General features: G+C 40.0%; 1 protein-coding gene across 1 annotated transcript in view; it reads right to left on the bottom strand.

Annotated features, from left to right (window-relative positions):
- Positions 1 to 1,467: 1,467 nt before the first annotated feature.
- The window catches only part of PKP2 (plakophilin 2), a 40,373-nt gene continuing 18,079 nt past the window's right edge, over positions 1,468 to 23,761 (bottom strand). Inside the window, exons 5-13 of the mRNA XM_027894226.1 lie at positions 22,548 to 22,755; positions 17,233 to 17,410; positions 9,501 to 9,618; positions 7,871 to 8,032; positions 6,853 to 7,026; positions 6,098 to 6,251; positions 4,190 to 4,379; positions 3,130 to 3,217; positions 1,468 to 1,626 (exon numbers count right to left, since the gene is read on the bottom strand). Coding sequence (XP_027750027.1) covers positions 1,558 to 1,626; positions 3,130 to 3,217; positions 4,190 to 4,379; positions 6,098 to 6,251; positions 6,853 to 7,026; positions 7,871 to 8,032; positions 9,501 to 9,618; positions 17,233 to 17,410; positions 22,548 to 22,755 — 1,341 coding nt within the window. The 3' untranslated portion in view covers positions 1,468 to 1,557. The remainder of the gene's footprint in view (positions 1,627 to 3,129; positions 3,218 to 4,189; positions 4,380 to 6,097; positions 6,252 to 6,852; positions 7,027 to 7,870; positions 8,033 to 9,500; positions 9,619 to 17,232; positions 17,411 to 22,547; positions 22,756 to 23,761) is intronic.

The raw sequence follows: 23,761 nt of genomic DNA on the forward strand, positions 1-23,761 counted from the left end.
TACCAGCAGAATTTAGCTCCCTGATATCCAGAAATATGTTTGGACACAATGCAATGTCACAGTCTATTGTCCTAGTTTCTGGTAGGAGCTAGACCTTTAGCCAGTTGAAATGTGCATCAAAGGAATGCACATCTCCTGGATAGGAACAGCTGTAATAGCTCCTGTGCCAGCAGGTCAGAATGAGGGCACAGGATAGGCTCTGTTCGAGCAGCAAGGCTTAAAAATACATATGACAAAAATACACATGACAAAATTTTCATTGCCATAAAGGTAGTTCACCTCCCCTGATTTCAGCAGAGGAATGCCAGATCATGTCAGCTGATAACCCAATCCCCATCCTTTTATATAGTTATATATTAATTTCCTATTGGTTTAATGGACAATTTAACTACTGGTTGGTTGTTGGGTTTTTTTGAAAAAAATTTGACTTACTGAAAGTGCAGATGAGGTTTTTTTAGTGCTTCTTTACCCTCTCTGAGCATCATATCATGGTAACAGCCTTTAGGTGCTTAGGATTTTTTTTTCCTACTGTTGCCTATTCCCACATGTGCAGACATGGTCCTAAAGTTATCGCATTGCACGTAATTGCTGTAGGGAGGATGATTATTTCATGTAAGAGAATATGAAGCAGGATCAGCATTCCTTAAGCAGCACAGAGCTAACCTCTTGTGTGTGTGTCTATTACTTCAAAAACAAAGGCAAGATTCCACTCCCTTTACTATATATCTAATCAAAAGAATTATTTTGAAATTGCAATTTTCTTAAAATAATCACCGAATCACCTGCAAATAACTTCCCCACCAACTAGTAAATAATGATGGGTCTAAATTCAGCTTAAAGTTTCTGAAACGTAGTGTCTTAAATCCAGTGGTTCCAGTTAAAACCCCATCTGGACACAAATTACAACAGCCAGGTGAGGGAGGATGAGAGGAGTGAGAGATGATAAAATGTATGTAAAATCAGTTTTGTTGCTGATGAAATCTCAAGGAAAAGAGGCTTAAGAACCAGTGAGCCCATGAATACAAGCAGTACAAAAATAATAATTTTAACTTCATTGGTGCTTTTATAAAGCAGGTAGCGAAACAGCTTCTTGTGCATACATGGAGTCTGGAGATTCTTATTTAGCTTGTGGAAAAAAAAAAAAAAAGAGGGTGAAAGACTACTAAGTCCTGAGCAGTGCACTTGATGCTTATTCACTGTAGAAAACTATTTGTACAAAACAGTCTGAAAAGCCTTTGCTGCCAATCAGCATTTCAAACTTCTCTGCATAGATCAAAGGCAGTCATCTGGAGCTCTGACTAGTGGTAAACCTGGATGAAACTTCACCTCAGACATCCTGAAGAATCCATCTTTGGTTATTCTTATATTGATATATACAGTGACAACAAGGTGATTAGGACTAAAAACTCCCAAAAATCACTCAAGTCTTTATATAAAATCGTAATTTCTTTTTTTCTGAGATACTTCCTGGTTCACAGTGGCAACACCAACCATGTGAAGATAATTACGTTAACTGATGTATGATCTCGTTTGTCTTCAGTGGTGCTATGTTCTGATTCAATCTCTTAGTGAGTTATAGGCTTTTGTGGTCCGGGTGTTGATGAAATCCGCCTTCTTAAAGTCAGCCTTTGGAATGAAAGAAACAGAATTATCCATTATCTTCTGTGCTGATTCTGCAAGGTAGCTGTCTACAAGCTAGATAGGGAGCCATGGTAGAGTCCATGCAGAGTCCTCTACAAGTTGAAGAGACAGTCACATCTCCATTTAGTCTAAGACAGGTGAGATGAATAATTGGAGTTGCTTAACTCTCTCCACTGACTGCACCAGGAGTCTGTTCTTCTAGCTCAGCTCTACAGACTCCTGGCTCTTAGGTGACTAATGCCAGCTGAGATTAATCTTATCGGAACAAACAGTACAGGCTGATGCCAAAATGACTCAGGGCTTTATCCACCTCATTTGATCAAGTAATTTCTGTTGCTCATCAGCCTGACTTTTCAAAAATGTCTAGGCATTAGGTGGTCTGCAGTTTTCAGTGCCATACTTGGTGTCTCTAAGGGAGCTGATTTGCACAGGAACAACAAGTAATCGGATTTTTTTTGGAACTCACATCTGACATATGTGTCTTATAGGCATACCTAAATTACCAGTGACTTCAGAAAATTCATACCATATTGCTGTACAATAAAGTCAGGAATGTAGTTGTAAAAAACCAGGGACGACAAAATCTAGTTAAGAATTTATATGGGTACATTCTTGAGAACCGATTTCTGGCTTGTGGGGAAGTATACTGCTGAGTGTGATGCAACACCATGAAAACACACTATGCTAAGTAACTTTCTTAGAGCAAATTTCAACAAAAAAAATCTACAAAAAGAAACAGCCAACTAATAAATGCTGAAGGCTTCCTTGAGAACATGGGATAGTTTTAGGTTATAGGGAATTTTAGGTGACAATTATGAACAGCAAACAAACCAGGACTGAAAACAGTTTGAAATGCAGAGTGAAGGTAAGTAGGTTGAATTCAACGTGGCTGTGCACTGAAAAAGCAGTCACAGAGCTTGAGGAAAAAAAAAAACCAAAGAAGAAACAAACCGGTTTGTTGTCTGACTCATGCTGGTCATTTCTTGTTTGATTTTGATTACGGCAGTAAATATTTGCCAACACCTTTCCCAGGCCCTAGCTTTTTGCCTACACATGGGCTACCAGATCGTGCAAATAAGGAGAATAAAACTGGTCTGGTTTCAAAGCAGGAAGCTGTCTCACCCTGCCTTTGTTTTTGCTGGCACTTTACACCCTCTGTGCCAGGTTGGTTCAGTCAGCGGTGGATGGTCACCTACTATGCATCACTTCTAACCATCTGACACTTCTGACAGGAAGCAGAAAGAGTTTTCACAAACTTTGGCAGTGGATTTAAAACCACAGAGGGAGGGAACATGAACATAGGTGAGCAAAAATTAAGGCCATGCATTACTAAGGCAGTATAAGCAATAGGAAAAACAAATTCAGAGACCACTTGAAATCCTACTGATGCTTAGATGTGCAGAGTTTCTAAGGGCCCCAGAGGACAAATGAGAGAGTTCTAGGTCTGAAAGGACAGATTCTGTGTGTTTGGTCTAACCCAGATCTTACCTTTTTGTAAGCGTTGTGGAGATCAGTATGAGACCACAGGGAGTAGAGGAGGACTGAAGCAGCCCTGCTAGCTTTGCTGAACATGTTACTGCAATTTTGCAAAAAGAATGATAAAACATATTTAAATTTCCAAGTCATAATCACAGTGCATGTACAGACTTCAGCAAATGTAACCTCGCAGCATTTGTCCTGTCTCTCTCTGCTCCTAAATGTTGCTTTGCTGTTCTTTAGGTATAGTAGCATGTTTCATGCTGTCCTGATTACTGAAAAAAATGAAACAAGCCTCCAGGCATCACTCATTCTTCAAAATTAGGGCAAAACCAAGTACTTTGTAGGCTACATCTTAGAGCACTATTAATTTTCGGTTGTGAAAAATACACTCAGCGTTTGAAAGAATCTTTCCAGTAGGTAGAATCTCTGGTTAGTTAGACAGGATTTAAACTACTTGGAGCCTCATGAGGCCTCCTTTACTGAGATGCATTTCCTCGTTCATTTTGTAAGAAGAGAGGAGAGGAAGGCAAGCAGCATCATTATTCGTATTCTTAAAACATTAATTATCTTTTGAGTAAATACTGATTGCACGTGATTACATATTAAAGAATGATTAAATTTTGATTCTATTCTCTAAAATGCTACTTTATAAATTATTTTAAAATACAGGTCTATCAGTTTTATAAAAGTATCTCAGCACTTTACTGCTAAAGATTATCAGGAGTGTGTTACAAATAACAGGAAAGACAGAAACTTTTGGGGTACAAGCAAGATTTGATGGTTAATCACTACATGTATCAGAATATAGGTAATGTTGTGCAGTTATCTTCTGAGGAGTTACTTAAAATTCTGAAACACGGTGAATTTAGCTGAGGATGGAAGAGTTGTAAGAGATTTTTCTTTATTTCCCAATATGTGCAATTCTATTCACATTGCTTGTTTAAGCTGCCCTGTACCTTGAGACAAAGGGTTTTTTTCTCCCCAGGTGGCAGAGAGGTTGCAGCTTTTTTTTTTTTTTTTTTTCCCCAGGAGAAAAAAGGAAGAGGGTAAGACTTCTTGTCCACCTTACCTGTCATTCATGCTGATGGCAATAATCTTGGGCAGGCCATCAGTACTCAGGAGAAGCCGTGCATTGTGCGAGCTGCTCTGCGTCAGGTTGTACAAGGTGTAGCAGATGGACGCTGTGGTTTCACAGGCAATGTCAGACCCTGGGACAGACTCGGGAAGTACTGCGACCAAATCAGGCAAAACTTCTCTGGCTTCAAGTTGGAAGAGAGACAAGCAATTCCATTACCAACAGGTGCAGGTTTATGCAGGGGTCCTACCTTGTTCCTCCCATTCTCACCTAGCAGGGTGCTGTGTGCTCCCACAACAGTCACGGTTTCGTACCTGCATTACATGCCTGCAATTTAGGTTAAGCTGCATCCACACTAAATCAGACTTGCCTCATACACAATACATTATTGCCTCACGTGCTGTAGTGAAGTCACTAGGCATGTGCCAGCAGCAGGCAGCCGCTTCCCAGGGAAACCTCTGGAGTCCTAGAGGTAATCATGGGTATAGTGATAGACACCAAACTGAGAAAGGGTGACTGCAGCACAGCTTTCTGAGCCAGTGTGTAAACTGTTTATTTAAGAATAATATCATATTCTGAGGTCCATCCCTACCCAAGAAACACGTCATCGCTTTGACCAGCCTGTTCATTCCTCCAGATGGGTGACAAGGTTCAAGCAATTATGTCACACATGATAGTCCATTTTTTTCTCCATCAGTAAATCAAGAAACGCAATTTTCAGAAAGCTTCATGAATGTAGACACATATCTAGAAAACAGCATGCCTTTCCCAATGTGCTTTAAACACAGGTTTTTTTAGGAATTTGACCTGAATTCACACATGCTTTCAAGTCAATCACAAAGAATACCTTATCATGGAGAAAAGGTTTGCCTGAAATTCCCCCAGTTCTTTCTACTGTGGGTGAGGTAAGAAAATGACTGTGAATGTGCAAGATGAAGCATCTGTCTCCACATCTTTGTGCCATTCTATATCTTTCCCACACTCTTTCATAAATTATTTTTTATGATGAAATCCCAGCTTCTTGTCAGTTTAATTTCTATTCTGTCCGGGGGATTCACCACTTGTAAATTTTAACACCATATGGATTACCCTTTCAAATCACCTCAACAACATGTTATAATATTTTCATTAATAGGGAATGTTCTCTAAGGATTAAACAGTGCCCAGGGGACTGTTCTGCAGAATTCTGGAGGTTAATCTGCCCTGTCAACCTTTTGTATGCCTGTAATTTCCCCTTTTCCCTTTGGTGGGAACACAGAAAAGGACAACAAATTATGTGAATTCATTTTATCCTATCAGTAGGAAAAAATTTCAAATACACATTAAATTGAAATGAGAATATTCAGAATAGAAACGGCTTCTATTTAGAAATAAGATCCTTTAAAATTATTTTTTCTATAGCATCTTCTAGCTTCCATTCTCAAAAACATTTTGCAGGAAAACTGTGTGAGCTGCAAGCTTCCAAAGTTTTGTGTCTAATAGAAGAAAATGTGACCTTTGCTAGAAGAATTAGAGATGGTCTGTGATTTCTAGCAAAGCATTACATAGCTGTGGCAGCACAGAAGCTGGCACTCACCTTCCTTTACCCTATTTTAAGCAGAAGAAAAACTCCCTCTCCAAATCTGCATAGATTTCACTTCCATTATGTACTTTTGAAGATAGCACCTATGGAAGTATTTGACGAGGAATACACAATATAGAGAAAACTTGAGGTGAAAGTCCTCCTTAGGCAAAACTCTTCATTTTAAACCCTGTAAAATGGCTGCAAGTATCTGGTGTAAAGATCTACTCAACTCACACGGATCAGATTTTTTTGGAGCATTTCTTTTTTCTCCTAAAGAAGGAAACTTGAAGGTAAAGAGAGCAGAGAGCGCCCGAGAGACAAAGCCAGTCTTTGCTCACCTATATCATTTTGCAGAGAGGTGTTGCGAGACAAGTTCCTGAGCAGTGACACTGCTGTCTTCTTTACTGCAGGGTGACTTACATGCAGCATAGTTCGGATGCTTGGAAGGCCATTTGCCTTCTGAACAACAGTCCGGGCCACCGCAAATGGCATCTGTGAAAGGACACGTGGCAACACTGTGTCATCACCGTGAATGTACGGCCTCAGGAAACCCCCCACAGCAGGTTCTCTACATCAATTTAAGCACGTTTAAAAGAGTTTCAATTCAGAGCTGCCTATGAGCTGCCATGGAAAAGGAAGGTGCTATAAAAGAAGTTTTGAGCCTTCTTTCTCCCATGTGCTCTTTGGCCGGTTCCTCAGGCAGAGTCATTAGCTTCCTCACCACAAAAGTGATCTGCTGCTGCTGCTGCAGAGCCTTCCTCTCCACACGGGACTATGTTCCACAAAATGACTTTTTTGGTGCTTTTAACATCTGCTCATCCCTCCCACTGTGTAATGAATTAGCAAATTCCACACATGGAGATGTGCACAGAGTGAGAAGAAGCAGGGCCCATGTTTGCCAAGCAAGAAAACATTGCAAAGTTGGTTGTGACTTTCCCTCCAATGTTCTTCAATTTCCTTGACGATGTCAGTGAGCCAGTGACTTGTCAGTGATTATTTGAGCTCAGTGCAGTGGGCGTGTTGCACTGCAGCCCTGAACTCTATGCATTCACATTAACAACTAAACGATCAGAAAAAAGAAAAAAACACTTACTGGTCCAGTGCCAGCAGTGAGGTTCTGAAGAGCTCCCAGGGATGCTTCCTGGGTGTAGTTTCTGGTGCTCTTCGCTATTAAGGAGAGATATATCCTAATCAGTGTAGAATGCCAGAGTGATTCAACACCTTTGGGATTGCTCTTTTCCTCAGGTAGTGGGGTGTCCTGGTGCTTCTAAACATGTAAACAGATAAAGCCTTTAGAGTGACCTTATTTGACTTAATGCATCACAAGCTAAACTAGCCATTTTGTAACTCTCTAGGACGAGATTATTTGCTGATTGTCAAGATGTGAGCTCAAATAATAATGTGTAAAATTTCAATATTTAATGATACTGGCCACTCAATCAAAAAATAAAGGACATAGGTATGGGGGAAGTTGTTTCTCATCTCTCAGCAACTGATGTTAGGGGCTGAGATCAAGGAGAAACAGAAATGGACAGCTAGCTGTACTGTAGATGGAAGGCACAATATACTCCAGCAAAACCAATAGATGGAGGAGGGTTATCAATCTTTTTTATTTTGCTTTGCTATCCCCTAGTACTGTTTTCCCTCCAACTATTCCCAGTTGTCAGAGTATTAGTGATCTGTACCACATGGCACTGAAAAGAAGAGGTCCTGAGATAGCCCAAAACCCAGCACGTTGTGGCAGTGGCAAATCATTCTGAGCTGGTTTCACTGGTGAAAGAACCATCACAACACGCATCCATTGGTAAGGCACTTGCACAATTGCCGTACGTGGCACAGATACCACTTGGATCCATCAGAGGGGATGAAACCCAGTGGCTGTATTCCTCAGCTAAGGAAACAGTGCTTTTTATATGTCAGTGTCACCAGCAGCAGCTGAAAGAGATAATTGGTGTCAAGTAGGACTATCAATAAATCTGCATTTTTGGGGCAAGTAAGTGTCATGGTATTGGACACATCAATAACAGACTGTCAGGTAGATTACAGTCTTATTCTCCAGAGGTTACTTTGACTGATTAACCAAACGAGATGTAACTAAACATGCACTTTACCTCTTTTACTTTTCTACTCCGTGTTCCAAAACAGCCTGGTGTTTTATCGTTGCTAGAAATATTTCTTCTTTGCACATATATGCTCTGGGCATAGCTCTCAGGGAGCTCTATCTCTAGCTGGTAGGAAAGATTGTGAAGAATGCACACACAGTTTTCTGTGGCCTAAAATAACAAAAGAATAGAAATTGAAAGATTTGGCATGCACTGAAGGGACATGTACAGACATGGGAAAAGCTTTCATTTTTGGATCTTCAACAACTAACTGCAGAGCTTCTAATGCCTTATGGAAGAGCTGGGCTTCATGCCAGTGATCCACAAGACTGCATTTACACTGATAAATTAAACATGCCCTGGGATGTTCCTGAGCGCTGAGGCCAGCTGGCACACAGGGCTTGCATTTGGAGTGGAGTGCATGCCTGCTGGAAATGGTCCTGGGACATTATAATTCCTGAATTGTGCCTAGGAAGTGTTTGGGCGAGTGCTATTTGACACAGACCAGGAGTGTGCCAAGAAATATTTAAGTGCTTAAGAGTAAAGATGATCGTGTACAAACCTTGCTGTAGCATCAGCAAAGCTTTGTATCTTTCCTAAGGATGAAGTTTTTTTCCTGTGGTAGAATGCTTTTTTAAATAAGATGTTCCTTTCTGAACATGGCTAAGGTCAGGTCTACAATTTCTGAGTGACGAGTCTATGGTAAATGGCTTTATTACCAGCTCCTCCTTTTTAGAAAGTAAAAAAGGAATGAGAGATTTTAAGACAGAATGCAACAAGGAGCTATTGGCACAAGTGTAACGCGCTGGATTCTCCCTGAAGCTAATGGCACTGAATACAAGGAGATGCTCAAGCAACTAATCCTAGAATAGAGCTGTAAAAGAGCAGTAATTACCACTACATGGCACAAGTTACAGCAGGCACGCTAGAAGTGCCTCGCAGGCTGCAGATAACTTTGTCATAAGTGGAGGCTGGTCTTCTCATCCAGCTAAAAGACAAGCATCTAGTCTAAGCTGTGTTCAGGGTTCATCTGCAGCCAATGGTGGGAGGAAGAGAACGAGATAAACTGGTGTCTGGAGGTGTCCGTGTCCTTGTAGTTACTGGCTTAGGCGGCAAGTATAACTTCTAAAAAAACACTTAGGAAAATTAATTCCATTCTAAATGATGCAAGCTCCTTAATTACACTGCCACCACACTGCCAAAAGGATTTAGGTTCTCATTTCCTACGGGGTATATAGCATTAAATATACAGGTGAGTAACCAGATTAAATTTTTAAGCTTCTAGCGAGCTAGCTCCCTGAGGCAACTGAAAAGGTAACATCTGACTCTTTTGTGTCTTAGTATCTCTGACAGCTGTGACTTTATCTCACTTTTTTAAAGAAGACAGAAGTTTCTACCTTTCTCTCTGGTGTTTCTGAAAATGCTTTCCCAGTGCTAAGGTACTATTCTTTTAGATAGCAGGATAAAAATACTTCCAAAAGCTTCTTACTGGACTTTCACATTTGGTGGCAATTTTAAAAGCCCTGGAAACAGTTACATCACAACACTTTCTGAACACTGGTTTCTAAACAACAACAACAACAACAAACATTCACTTAGCAATTTCCCCTAGGAATACACTTTTCATCTCAAAGAGTACCTTGTCATTAGGCTCATGGTCTGCAATAGCTCCTTGGATATAATACACAAGAGAATCAATCAAGCCATCACATTCTCTCATCTTTTTCCTTCCTTCTGGGCCGGCAGAGCTCATGTTTCTGTGCAGGAAGGAATAGGTTGGTAAGAAGAGATTTAGTCAAAGATATTTTTCTGTGCTACTCTGACAAGCTTTTCCAGCTAAATCTTAAAAACACTGAAGTTAAGGTTGACTGCTTCCTTTCTTCAGGGCTGTAAGACAATCTGAGCCTCTTCTAAGTTTAAACTTTCACTTCAGCACACTCCCAGAAAAAAAGCAAATACACCAGGAAAACAAACCATTGTGTTTGGATGCATAAGGTACGATCTGACTCCAATTTTCATCTCAAAGTTGAGTTAAATATTTTTAAACAAACCTGAACAGAAAAACCTGGGATTTTTTTCATTATTCTATTTTCAGTTATATTTTTAATATTTAGGACGGTGCCTATGTCAAAATAACAGAGGAAAGACAGCTGTAAAAATTTCCATGCACACAAAGGTCCTTTAGTAATTTACCTACACCAAACCAGTTCTTGATTCAAGATAACCCATAAACAGCAATTGTTCTGAGAGTTTTAGCAACATCTCTACATTAACATGTGAAGAAAACCGATGTCACTTACAGGGCCACGTTCACATGGCAGTTCAGGCGCTTGTGGAAATGCTTCAGGGGAAAATGCTATCGAGTAGGAGGGGGTTTGAATGCAGCCAGACTGGTAGGTTGGAGCAGCAGCCTGGCCCCACTGCTGGGCAAGACGCTGCGGGGATGAATGGTGAGGTGGCTGCCAGAGCAGCAGTGGGAGACAGGGAAGAGGAGAAAACTGTCCTGTGCTCAGCTGATTCCCAGCTTCCCAGAGAAGCTGCTGGCATCTAAGCAGGTAAAAGCTGAAGCCATAGAAGCTGCTCAGTCTGAGAGGGAAATGCCAGATGCCTTCAGCAGATGCCTCGTGCTGTTCAACCACAGTGCCTCAGACACTTCTCTGCAGGCTTTCTGCTTCCTCCACACCCAAAAGAAGGCACTGTTTGCCAGGCTTTCATGTAACATTTTCTGTGCTTTGGAGTAACCCAAGTGCAACTTGAAAATGAATTACAAAAGTGATTTAAAAAGTCATGAAAAACCAAACACACCCTTGCTGCTTGAAGCTAGGCTCTAAATAAGATACTGATTTCCAGGGAAGTAACAACACTTAAAATTTTGTTGTGTAATTACTTTTACAACTCAACAAGGTCTGAGTTATGGAATGCTGGAGTTATAAACCCAGACCTCATTATTTTGGACTCCTGCAGCTCCGCTGGCCAAAAGACTGCACATTCCAGCTTCTTTGTTTGAAATAACATTAAATATAACCCAACCTGAGCATCAAAACCGGAAAGGGACATGTTTCTTTAGATACTTTCAGGTTGCTTACTTTGCATGCTTACTTTACCCACTAGAAATCAGTGTTTATTATTTTATTACTGACAAAGCTAATAAGGTACAGCTTTAAACTTTCCCACGGCTTATGACTGTAAAATGAACGTAGCATTTTATATATTGTCATTTCACTTCTACGTTTTTTTTTTTCCACCCCTGGAAAGCACATGCTTAGACTAAATACTAGTGCTCTGTAATTATAATTTTACTTTAGGTCATAATGTTCATAATGTCTCTATCTATGAGTTCTCTATTCTCTCATGAAATTATGTATTGCAGAATCAATATTCAGATTCCTCAATATGGCCTACTATAGGCATCACTTTGGAATGTAATTTTACCTATATATGTCACATTCGAGGCATGTGATGCTTTCATATGTTTATGGCTATGCTGACAGAAATGTACATGTTATAGCCCTTCTAGCACATAGCAAAAATAGTTCCTAAGGCACATAGACTAAAAATACTGTTAGAGATAAGTGTGGAATTTCCCTTGCCAAAGACACTTCAGCTGACGTGGTATTTAGTTTTGTCCCAGTACATTATTCTGAAACCCCCTGAACTTTTTACAACTGGTCATGCTGAATGTTTGTGCAAGGAGAAGCTTTGCCCTGGACTTGCTGTCTTAGCATGAATATAGTGAGGCAAACAGCTTTTATAGCTCAGGAGGTGGAGAAGAGCCTTAATTGAGGGCACTGTCCTGTTCTGCAAAGGAAATTAATTACCAGACTCTGTTTCATTAAGAAGTTGATGCTCAGCTGTTCATCCAGCAACAGATATCAGTGCATGTCTGTGTGCATGTCTATACACACATGGCCACCCCATTCTCCACCTTTCCCCGTTTCCTTATCACCACAACATGGGTTGGGAAGGGAAGAGTTCCTGCTCTTCCACTCACCCAAACATAGCTGTAACCACCTTACTCTAAACAGGGTCAGAGAAGAGCATTTCAGGCAAAACCTCAGTTGGACAGCTTCAGTTCGTTTGCTAATTGAAGCTGGAGAAATTCCAGGAAATAAAAATGTTATTAGATTGGGAAGAAAAAAGAAGTTTCTGAGAAGTGTCACAGAAATGTAAAAGAAAAACTTTTTAAAACAATGGCGATTTAGAAAATTTCAAAATTGACTTCATCTTGGCTTCCCAGGATTTGAGGTTCCTGACAATTGGAATGGCTCCCTCTGAGCTCAGGAGCTGGACTTTATTGTAGTGGAGTTCCTGGAGGCCCTGAAATACTCAGTGCTTGGGCAATTGCTGTGGTTGGGCTGGCCCAGCATTGTGACTCATGGCAACTGCTATGGGGAGACTTCAGGGCTACCTAGAAATCTTAAAGTCTGCTGTGCAAGTTTGTTTTATTTGCATTTTATCAAAAGTGCTCTGATATAAACAGATCCATGAAACAAGGATCAGCTGGAGTAAAAATCAAGAGCCTTCTCATAGAGAAGCTCTTCTGCTGCCCAATTTCTGATATTTCAACCCTCCATTGGCCCTGAAGGGTTGGAAGAGTGCAGCCTTAGGGAGACTAGTGCTTGCAGGGCTGGTCTCTTTAAATGACTCAGAACTCAAATTTTGGCATCACCTAAATATTAAAAATCTCGGACTTCTGGCATGCTCAAATGTGGTAATCCTGGGGACATGCTCAAACTATACCACATGCTAATGTGGATGCATTTCATCTATCTATGTGCCTCATTTATCTCATCTTACATTTGCTTCTTCTGTTCTCTCTTGCACTCACGCATGCTGCAACTACATTTGTAACCAAAATAGCTGTTTGCCTATGTTCTCATGGCATTTGGGGAGGATCAGCCAATTCCCTACTGGGAAATATTATTTTGATCCACAGATGCGAGGTAAATGCAAAGAAATATGACATAGTAAAATCAAGCATGACTTTGAAAGAAACAGAATGATGGTAATATAATGTTCAATTAGCTTGCAAATGGCACCGAATGAAAGGAATACTCCCTTTAAGCCAACACTGAGTCATACACCGATTGTTGGAAAAGGTTTTTGAACTGCTGTGAATGATCCGCATAACTGATAAGAGGAGGGATTTTGCTCCTGGGACTCATTCAATTACCAGACAACAATTTCCTGAAGTAGTTTGGGAAATTCTATTCCCTGCATGCCTTACACAGTTCAAAACTTCATCAAGGAGGGAAAGGTATCTAGGATCTACTTAGTAACCAGAGGCGCCAAGCTGCAAGATGCTTGCTGGAAATAACAAAATTCCTCTCAGGAATTGGGGGAGCAGATAAACTGAAGAGGAGGCAAGAGAAGATAAGAATGGATGGAAATAAACTTCAAGGAGTAGCAATGCTTTGCAAAGAGGCCTTGGTTCAAAGACTTGTTATCATTAGTCATTTGTTTTAGGTTCTCTCTTAGAAGCTTCCATTACAAGTTTGAGCTGCCATCACGCTTTTCAACACACGGTGAGAGCTTTGGCTTCACTTCTCTCTGGAGCAAAGGGAAGAAGATTTTTATGCAGCCTCCTGGTTTGAAGTGTAATGATACTACTTCCTCCAAATAAAGCTTTACACTGTCCTGTGGGTCAGTGTGTAATTAAAAAAAAAAAAAAAAAAAGCTAAAACAAGAGCTGGGATAGACAAAGTGTCAAAAATAATAATGAAAAGGAAGCATTACTTTTATTTAACTGGTTGGGGAACCAGTAACAGAGAGCATAGCTGACTTTTCTGGAGATAGTTGTCTATAAAGTTTTGAAAAACTAGGTTCTCTCTTAGAAGCTTCCATTACAAGTTTGAGCTGCTATACAAAGGGGTATTGGATGCTTCAGTTCCAGAGCAATTAAACAGGAAGGCTCTGTAATTAAGTACAGCAGTTTTGACCCTGAGCTCCAACACTTAAATGAAATGTTTTGCAGGAGGAAGTGTGACGACTAAAGATAAATTTGGAGTTCTGCACTGTAGAACTTTCGGGAACAGGTATTTCAAGATAAAAATGGAATAAGATAATTTATCAGCTTTCAAGATGTAATACAAAGAGCCTTCTACTAAGCCTTCCTTTTAATCAGAGGAAGAGTCATGCCAGAGATTCACTGCATATAAATAATATTTAAAACCATATATTCTGCATGCTGTTGGTATCTTATCCCTTCAGACACAGAGAAGGAATATGGGGAAGTATCTTGAAGACTGAAGATTTTTACCCATTTGTGTCAGAACTGGAGACAGAACTTTTACGTATAGGACTTTCAGACCAAGAAAAAGTGACTTTACCTTTACAATCCAACAGAACTTATCTGCAAATGTCTGTAATACTCCTGGAGATAGCGTAATACACCAATTTTACTTGTTCAGCTTATTGTCAAGCAACCAGTGAAGTCTGTTCATTTGACTGACTCTGCCTGTTCAGGGCATAGTGCTTTTTATCACATTTCACTACTGAACAATACTATTTCTTATTCTAGCTGCCAGTGCAGAATTCTGTGGCGTACACAGCTTCTTTTTCCTGTGTTAAGTTTTGTGACCCGTGATTTCTGTAAAGCTTTGCTTCTGACATGGTTTTAAGACAAAACACAGACCTAGAGAACGGGATTAACAAATCCTTCTAACGTCAGACTTCCTTATCAGTGACTGCAAACACTGACACAGGCAGCCAAGATTCAAGACTCCACAATATGTCTGGCAATAACTGGTTAGCAGGACAGGGATTGGTCTGCTCATTCACTCATTCCAGTGTTTGAAAGTACCTGCAATATTATCTGCTAGAGTGGATTCACTTCTCCTCCTGAACTTTTGTCAAGGAGGAGGAAGAGAGCTTTGATTTATGAGTTGGTAACTGTGTGGCACAGTGCACACACCCACACCAGATGCCAGTGTTAGATTTGGACTGTGGGTGTCCCTTTCAGTCAATAGGCGTATGTAAATTTTTGAAAATAAGTTCTGGCATTCTCCTATAGCTAAGTACTGCACTATGCATAATGTATTGCACTTCAAAGTACTATTTTTACCCTGTAATAGAAGCTGCAGGCTATAGACTTTATCAGCGTGCACAACAAATATGTTAGTATTACAAAAGGGAAGACTAATTACAGATTTATATTCTAGCAAATAAATATACTCTTTTAACATCTTCATTAGCAACATCATTCCCTCAGTGCACAATTTTATTACTTTGTGGTATGCTCTTTTTTAAGTTTTCAGCATTTATTCATGCAGAGATTAATTTTTAATTAATACATAAGGAAGGAATACTTCTAGTGACCTAATCTGGGAGGGGCATCCATTTCCAATAAAGAGATGCAAACTGATTAATCTTAAAAATCTCAACTATTTGGCCTGTACAAAGAGGATAAGCCTTATTAAAAACTATTCTGTGCCAGAAACTAATTCTGTGCTGCAGTCTTGCAGATCACCTTCACCTGGGAATTTTAGAGCCCTTCTTGTTTTAATTATAATTTTCAGTGTTGAAGCTCTTAAAAATGAGGACTAGAATATGGACATCATATTTATAAGATAAGTAATGCATCCTTGAGCACCTAGCTAAGGGCAGTTTAAGAGGCTTTTCATTTAGGCTGCAGAGCTCACTGCAGCTCTGGAGCAGCCCCAAGCACTGACTTTTCTGTACAGGGTAAGGTAAGTCCAAAATTTACAAGAACTCACGTAACAACTTGTATCAAGCTGCTGAAACAATCCCAGATAAAGTAATACCAAGCTAAACCTGAGAATGATCCTTTTTCTGCATTGGTTGGCTTACAGGGAAGAGACAGTTCCAGAGTCCAAATGTAGGAGCAGCCAGACTGTTTCTGTGTAAATGCATCCTGGGCTAAGCAATATGAAAAAAGACAACCTTTTCATTTCCTAAACACCACCAGTGTTAGCTAGAGAGATTTTATTATGGGTGGTTAACGTTTCTTTTTATTTGCTTTTGAGCCATCATAGTAAATAAAAGTTAATTATTACTTAGAGGTGAACTTAATTAGTAGTTAGTGGGCTGACAGGAGTTCCTACAGGAAAAGGTGCCTTATTGTTGAGTATTTTGTATAGTTAACGATTCATTTGTCTTCTGAAACCACATGAGTCAGGCACAAAGCTGTTTACACAGTAAAAATTAATGCCATATATACAACTACTATGCTACAGGACATGTTAGCATAGCAGGAAGGTGTGAGGCAAAACTGGGCAGCTTCCCAAGCCTCTAAATTTCGAACTTAATTCCTTGTATAGTACTAGAAGGTGTGAAAAATTCGGGCCATGACTTTGCACTTGTACTTTACTCCTCTAAGGAGCTCACTGTCCTTTCATGCATTTTGGAATGTGTAAACAAAAGACATGCATCCCTGATACTCATGAGTGTACTTATTTAACGAACAATGACTTTGAACTCACAAACACAAAGGGCTCCAGTTCTACAGACTGTTATTTTTAAAGGAGTTTTTCTTGAAGATGTGATTTTTATCCTTCAGCCATTTAGGGGTGTGTTCACTGAGGCCTTTGGTGTTTCTTTGTACTATCTAGCTTCTGTGTTCAAGAGCCTAGTAGCTGACTGCAGTAGCAAATACACAGCTGTAAATCTATTCATCCACTCCGTGGCTGCAACTTGCTTGAACTTGTGCAAAAGGTTGGACAGGGCTTACTGTGGTTTAACAAATGGCTTTTTCTTAATTTAAGTTAAATAACTTTCTAGTCAGTTTAAGTATAGATTAGGATATGTCAAAGTAAGCATCTTTGGCAGCAGCTGAAAACTGAAGACTTTTATGTGCTTCTAGGTACCATGTCTCTTTTCCAAGTCATCTGTTTAGATGAGAAGGGATTATGTCTTGAGAGGAACTCTGTGCATTTATCTAAAGGGTCCTTGGAGATGCTACTGGATGTACCTATTAGTTATGGTTTATATGCAGAGTAGAAAAAAAGACCAACTTGGCCACTGCTGAGCATATTCTGCTCACTACTCAAAGGACTGCTCCCGAGCCTGCTAGCATTTAGCAGGTATTGCAGCAGGTGAGCAGAAGATATTTAGCAGAAAGGTCAAAAAGCAGTGGTCCCATTAATACCCAATATTGTTGTACATGAGGATAACTTTCTCAGTCTCTCAAAAGGATATTTCAGATACACAGGCACTTCAGTTGTCCCATCAAAGATCTGTGACACCAGAACTAATAATTCAAATATTTTAGTCTTTTGGTAGTCCAAATGGCACTTACAGGGGTATACAACAGTAAAGTGCATCAAAATTGAAAACAAGAAAGAAAGTAACTGTGCAGGCCTGTTTTAACATCACTATTGCTTTGGGTAGCATTTGGTAGATTGAGTGCTCACCTCAAGCATCCCGTGGCATTGTAGAAGATATCAGGGTCAGGTAAAACACTTGACTTTGGGTAATCTCGATCTGGCCAGCCTGAGTAAGGGATGAGTACAGCTTCGGTCAGCGTCTGCAGGGCTTCTCTAACCAACAGGTGCTTCAGCTGGTCATTAGAGGACAAATTCCACAACAAACCTGAAATATCCAAAATAAAATCAGAGTGGCAAAAACACTCCTCTGCAGTTTGAAAGACTTAATCTCAAAGTCCTTGAAGTTAGAGAGTGAAGAAGCCTGCCTGATACTTGATATCCTGAGGAGGAGCAGAAGGGGTTGGTAAGTGTTCACTAGCCCTGATCTGAGGACAGGGAAATGGGGCAAAAAAGAGGGCACAGTTATCCATGGGACTAAAGTAAAATTTCTGCATAGTCAGTCTGATGCCCAACCACGAAGTGCAGTTTCCCATGGCTCCATATTGCTTATCTGCAGCAATCATCTTCTCCATTACCAAAGTAGCACAAGCTAAACAGAGATAACAACACCAGCATCACTGATCATCCCCCACAGTTCCAGGGAGGAATCTGTCCATTCTGGATGCCTGGCAGAACTAGGTGCACTTACAAGCACCAAGACCAATGAGTGGGAGAATAAACTCATATTCAAAAGGGATTGTGATGGAAAGTACAGAGACTGAGTTCACAGGTTGCTGGAAATCTGCTGGAAGACAGGAGATGCCCATTATCAAGTTTCTCTAATACTTGATAGCAAAATTTCTCATAAGAAGGCAAGCTGTTAAACACTGTTTGGCCGTTACTGTCCAGATATTAGCCACTAAGCAAATTATTAAGTAATGCTACAAAGCTTGTCTATTTACAATCTCCAAAACAAATCTTAAATATAATTTTACATAACTTACTAGGTTTGCTTATGTTCTATTCCAACAGATGATAGTTCTTTCTGAAGTACTCTTCTCCCAGAAAACGACATGTATTTCTGCTTTTCACTACAAAGACATTCATTGTTTCCCCAGCCTGCTGCTTTAAGTTTCACAGACCTCCTCCTCCACACACTGGTAGAGTATTAGTGAATGTTCCTTTCATCAATTCACAACAAAAATTGCTTCTTTTATATCTCCTTATACTTTGAATTTAATTTCAGGTATTGTGAGAAATAATAAAATCAAAACAAAAGCCAGCCAAAAGCAGCCCATTCCTTCTTTTGGGATCAGCTCTTCAATCTCTGAATTAGAGGATAAAAGGAAGAATGTATTTTCCTGAAGGAAAATAAGGCTTATGGGAAATCAGACAAGCAGTCCAAAAAACATTGGTAAGGAAAGCAGGTTAAGGCAGAACGGCACAAATGCAAGGAAGGGGACAAGGACAGAATATAATTTAAAGAAGAACAAATTAACTTTTAATAACAGATTGATACTTAGAATAGAGTTGTCAGAACAGAATTTGAGATGTTGCTTACACTGTAAATTTTCCAACAAAAATCCTACCTTTACCCATAGGCACTGTATCACTGGGCTGAGAAGGATTCTCTCAGTGGCATTCTGGGTTTGGATGAATTTGTTCACATTAGAAAACATCTTTAGGAGTGGATTCTTTCCTTGCATCTATGCTATAATGTACTCAGAGAAGCACAGTTTTCCCTTAAATGGTTATTTGGAAGAATGGGTGGGGTCTGCTTTTAAATTTATATTTCTTTTAATGACAGTCCTGCTTGTGTTGTAATCTTCCCTGCAGGAGAAATTTCCTTTCATTTCTTGTATTTATGCTTCATGATAACAAGATCAAGAGGTTAGCTACTCCCTGGAGGCTCATCTGGCTTACCTTCAAAAGCTAATTTTTTTTTTTTTTTTCCAAGCCACAGCCATTTGACTTTCTGTTCCTCAGTATGCTCTCCAAATACTATAAAATTCAATTCCTGTCTTGGCTCTTGTGTTGTCACCAAATGACATCCTCTCCTACTACTTAGGAATAACCTCATTCCTTTCCTAAGAGATTTCTAAGCAGCTTGTATGTCAAAGAAAGGACAGAGCCTATGTTTCCTTTCCTTGACTTGTATCAATGATTTCATGAAGCTGAACAGTTCACTCAGATCTTGAGGAGGACTCGTTCTCCCTATGAAGGGGTCATATAAGCACAGAAACTGCAGAGAAACCAGGCAGCTATTTCCTGCACAGGGGCCTTAGGTCCACTGGTCCACAGCAGCTTTCAAACCACTTTCATAAGCACAAAGCCACCTTGGTGGGGGTTGGGGCTTGGTGCTCTTTGTGTTTTCTCCTGGGACGCACAGAGCGTGAGGTAGCACACAGCACTTGCTGTAACCAGCATTTATCTCCATGCACTTTAATTGCTTTTAGTCTTTTCACAGGACAACTCAAGGCATGCTGCATGATTGTGCTCAGTCTGTATTCCCCAGGTCTAGAAGGAAATACAGGCCATCAAAGTATTATTCTTTAGAACATTTGATGTAATATGGCTTAAAGTTAGGCAAGTGCTTTCTCTGTGTTAACACTGCTGGTCCTAATAAGCCAGTGATCTTAAAAATAAGCCTTTAAGGCTGATATTTACTTGTCACATGTAATTTTCTGAGAGGTAATGAAGTACAGTATGGGAAAAAACTGTGTCTCAGAGTTTTAACTTCCTTCTCTCCAACAACTTCCTGATCTTCACATACTTCTGCCAGGTGAGTGCTTTGGTACCATGCTTCCTACACACCAGCAGAAACAAAAAGCTTCCCTCTGCTGAGCTTAGACATCTTTATTAATGGGTATTGCATGCTTTCCATCCTTGGCCAGGAGTCTTTCACCACAGCTCAATGAGGGATTATCAGGTACCAAGCTGATTTTACTCATCTTTTATAGGGAAAGACATTCAGTTAAATATCGTATAACACATTTGGAAGTCCCTGATTTACTGTCAAAGTAGGCAAGTAATATGTATGATGTGGAAAGAGAAATGGACTTCTCATGCTGACTGGGTGGAAGGCCAAATTTTCCACATTAATCTTTTCCCGGAAGTGTTACATGAGATTGCATGCATAGCTATGATATTCCACTAGTCCTGCAGGAAGCCAAAGGCAGTGCAAGAGGAGAAACAAAACTTGTAGGTGAGTGATCAGTCAGACAGGGAAACTGTTGTTCAGCAGAATTTAACCATTTGGTTAGAAAAGACAGTCAAAGGTTTGCATTATCCTTGGAAAAGCCTTGTGTTGCAGCCCATTTCAGGCTATGCAGTCAATCTCACATCACAGTAATTCCAGTGATCCCTAGATAACACTGTACATGCCAAGATCATCTGGAAGAAATGATCTAAGTTAGCATAGGTATAACAGTGACTGTCTATCTCCTGCCTGCAGCTCACTCCTTGCCTGTCTGGGAAAGAAAGTGGCCAGAAGCAAAGCTGATATTCTCATAGAAAATCATAGAAAATCATTCATCCAGACTGCCCTTTGCCCTGTAGGCTCCTTGCAGCTTATTAAGGAGAAGAAGAACAGTTGAAGTGTTGGTAAAAAGTATGCCCTAGTGCCATTTTCACAGAGGCACTCAGTGTATTTCCTCCTGACTGCACATTTGGTCTTGAACAAAGCAAGAAATGCTTCTCTCTTGGTGTATTTTTTTAAGCCATCCTTGGCAACAGATAGGCATGAAAGCATATCACAATATTTTGCTTTACACAAGCTACATCATCTTGCTTGATACTGCTTAAATATTTTGTTGGTGTCCTCTTTGTTTTGTAAGTAAATACTCATGTTCAATGACAGGAGTAATTGCAGAACGAATTGCCTTCATCCAATTCCACACTGAAGGGGAAGACAGTAACATTCACAATATCCATGTGAACTATCCTGCACAGTCAACAGTTTTGTCAGAAATTATGAAACTGCTAGCAAGGAAAGAGCATTGGCTCTCTGGCCACTGTACCACCATCTTCACTGCTTACCTCACTGATCTGTAACAGCACAGAGAGATAATACACTATACAATAAGTTACTAAGTGACCCTGATTCTGCAACTGATGACTGTGAAAACCTTTAAAACATTTTAATGTTGCAGAGCTGTAGAACTGAGCCAAAAGAACCAACAATACAAAGCTTTGTTCTCCAGCTTAGGGAGTAGAGTATTTAAAATACTTAAAAGAATGCAGAATTACAGAAGGTCTTGACATGTCCTTGCTTCAAGGCAGGGCTGCTTGACACCTTCTGTATCTTTTCAAGCACTGTTCTCTTAATAGCTTTTGTTCCTGGTATCTTTAAAGTTCACTTGAAATAAAACCCCATTCATTTATTCATAATGTTTTCCATTTATAAAAGATAGCCTGCTCTTCCTCTGTATGCTAACGAGAATGAATGTGGGTCATGAGCAGTTGAATTCCAACAGACAGACTCTGGTCACACAGGACTGCAGGGATGAGGTGGTGGGCACTTCTTATTAAAGGGCTGCTGCAAAGCCAACAAGGCAGCAACCATAGGTTTCCTTTTGAGTAATGCTGGACTTTTCCTCCCACCATCCCTTCTGCTACACTAAAGAACAACAAGGGTTTCTGATCCAAAGGGCTTTTCCTTCAAATTTGCAGTTGGCCCTACTAATTAACAGTTCTTCCTCAAGGTTACTGGAAATAAAAGCATGAGAACACCAGCCCGGCAAAAACAGAATCCAGAATGTCAGTCACTCCACTGACGGTGCTGTGTGATCTTTGCAGTCAAATGGCTGTCCAGGAGGAATTCTCTCCCTTGTACACAAAAAAGAAACATGCTGTTGCTGAGGCAGAGCTTTCTGCTTGTCACAGATCCAAGAGGACAGACTCGTGTGTAAACCACTGGGAGTGAGAGAGCTCAGAGCAGAAATCTGGGGCAGTAGAGGTTTTGGGGAATACAACAACCACTTTCTATCCAAGGCACCTGACAGTTCTGGGTGACTGTCTTCAGCAAGGAACTCCCGGTAGGTGCTGTCAGCATAGAGTCAAATAACAAAGGCTGAACTGCTGTGTAAATAGCAGAAGCATAATTACAGTCCCAGGATCCTTAAGGGAGCCTCACTTTTCTTTTCTGGAATATCTAGGATTTTAAGCTTCCCGCAAAAAGACTCATATAATTTCTGAAGGAGCTTTAAGAGGGGAAGTTGCAGTTCCTAATCTCTTCTTATTGACTGAAAGAGGTTTTGAGTAAGGACCTTGGAATTTTACTCTAAGTGAATTGCCTAGAATAGGTGGCAATGTTCTTGTACTTAGTCACTAAACATGGGCCTAAGTAAACAATCCTGTACCTCTCCCGGAAAGCTTGTGCATTACTTAAAGCACTTCACGTCTGACTGCACAGAAAACACTACCTGTGATTTGCTTCTTAGTCTCTACATCCCTGGTGTGTCGGAGTAGGTGGAGCAAGAGTGGGATCCCTTTCTGCTCTGACACTTCCAGTTTGTTGTCATTGTCCTCAAACACCAAGTTTCTCAGAGCACCACACGCTGCCCGCTGAATGTCCTCATTCTGAACCTCGAGGAGCTGTAAAAGTCTGGGGATACCACCAAGTGAGAAAACCTGTGAGGGAAATAGAGCAGAGAATAGTTAGATGCAGTAAAAAACAAACTTCACTCTCCCCCTGCCCCAGCAAATATTTAAATAGTCATAGGGACTTCTTTCATTTGCTCCTATTTGAAAGACTTTAGGCGCAAATCTTTAATGATTTGCACATGACTGCTAACTTCTGGGCTTTCATATGACGAATAGTTAAAATTAACAAAGGGAGGTATCACATTTTGATAATGTAAGAGAATGAAACTAAATCTCTTCCAGCTTTGCTGCAGATTTGTACTCTCTGACAAGACATTTAATCACTCTGTATTTTAGCTTCCATGTTGCTGAAATGGGTATTTGAGATTTAATTCTGAACGTTTATACAATTTATAAACTGTTTTGAGGTTTCTATATGTAAAATGTTCCTGAGTGCCAAATCTGGGGTTTTTCTTTTCAGCAGCAAGCCTGATGGAAAGACAGTATTTTTTTCTTTATTATCTACTGTGCATTTATCAAATAAGTGACAGTGTATCAAATAAGAACACATTATACTTAGTACTTCTTATCTGTGGCATACTGAGAAACAACAGTAAATTTAAACATTGTAAGCTAGCTATCTACTGAACCACCCTCATTTAACAAAGACTACTTTTCGATGTCTAATTCTTTAGAAAATGAGGTTTTGATCACAAATGAAGACTTTAGAAGATCTTATTGTACAGCAGCTGTATGGAAAAATTAGTTTCCAAGTTCTATATGCTGTGGGAAATGAGGAATCCCATATGAGCTGTGATGTGACATAAGCAAGCCTTGGCTCATTTAAGAATGAGTTTACTATGAAAAGTATCTTACATTCAAGTACAATTGAGAAAGGTTTCTTCCAGCATCTCAAAATGCCATATGGTTTTGTGGACAAACTTATCCTTGTGTATAATCAACAGCACGTGAAAGACTAAGAAATCTGATACAACTGTTTTGAGCAGTCCAGAGTTTAATGACAAAAAGAATTCAACACAACTGGCAGGTGTTG

This window comes from Empidonax traillii, unplaced genomic scaffold (genome assembly GCF_003031625.1).
Source record: "Empidonax traillii isolate 1590-97213 ecotype Southwest subspecies unplaced genomic scaffold, ASM303162v1 scaffold421:size509273, whole genome shotgun sequence".
Classification (NCBI taxonomy): Eukaryota; Metazoa; Chordata; class Aves; order Passeriformes; family Tyrannidae; genus Empidonax; species Empidonax traillii.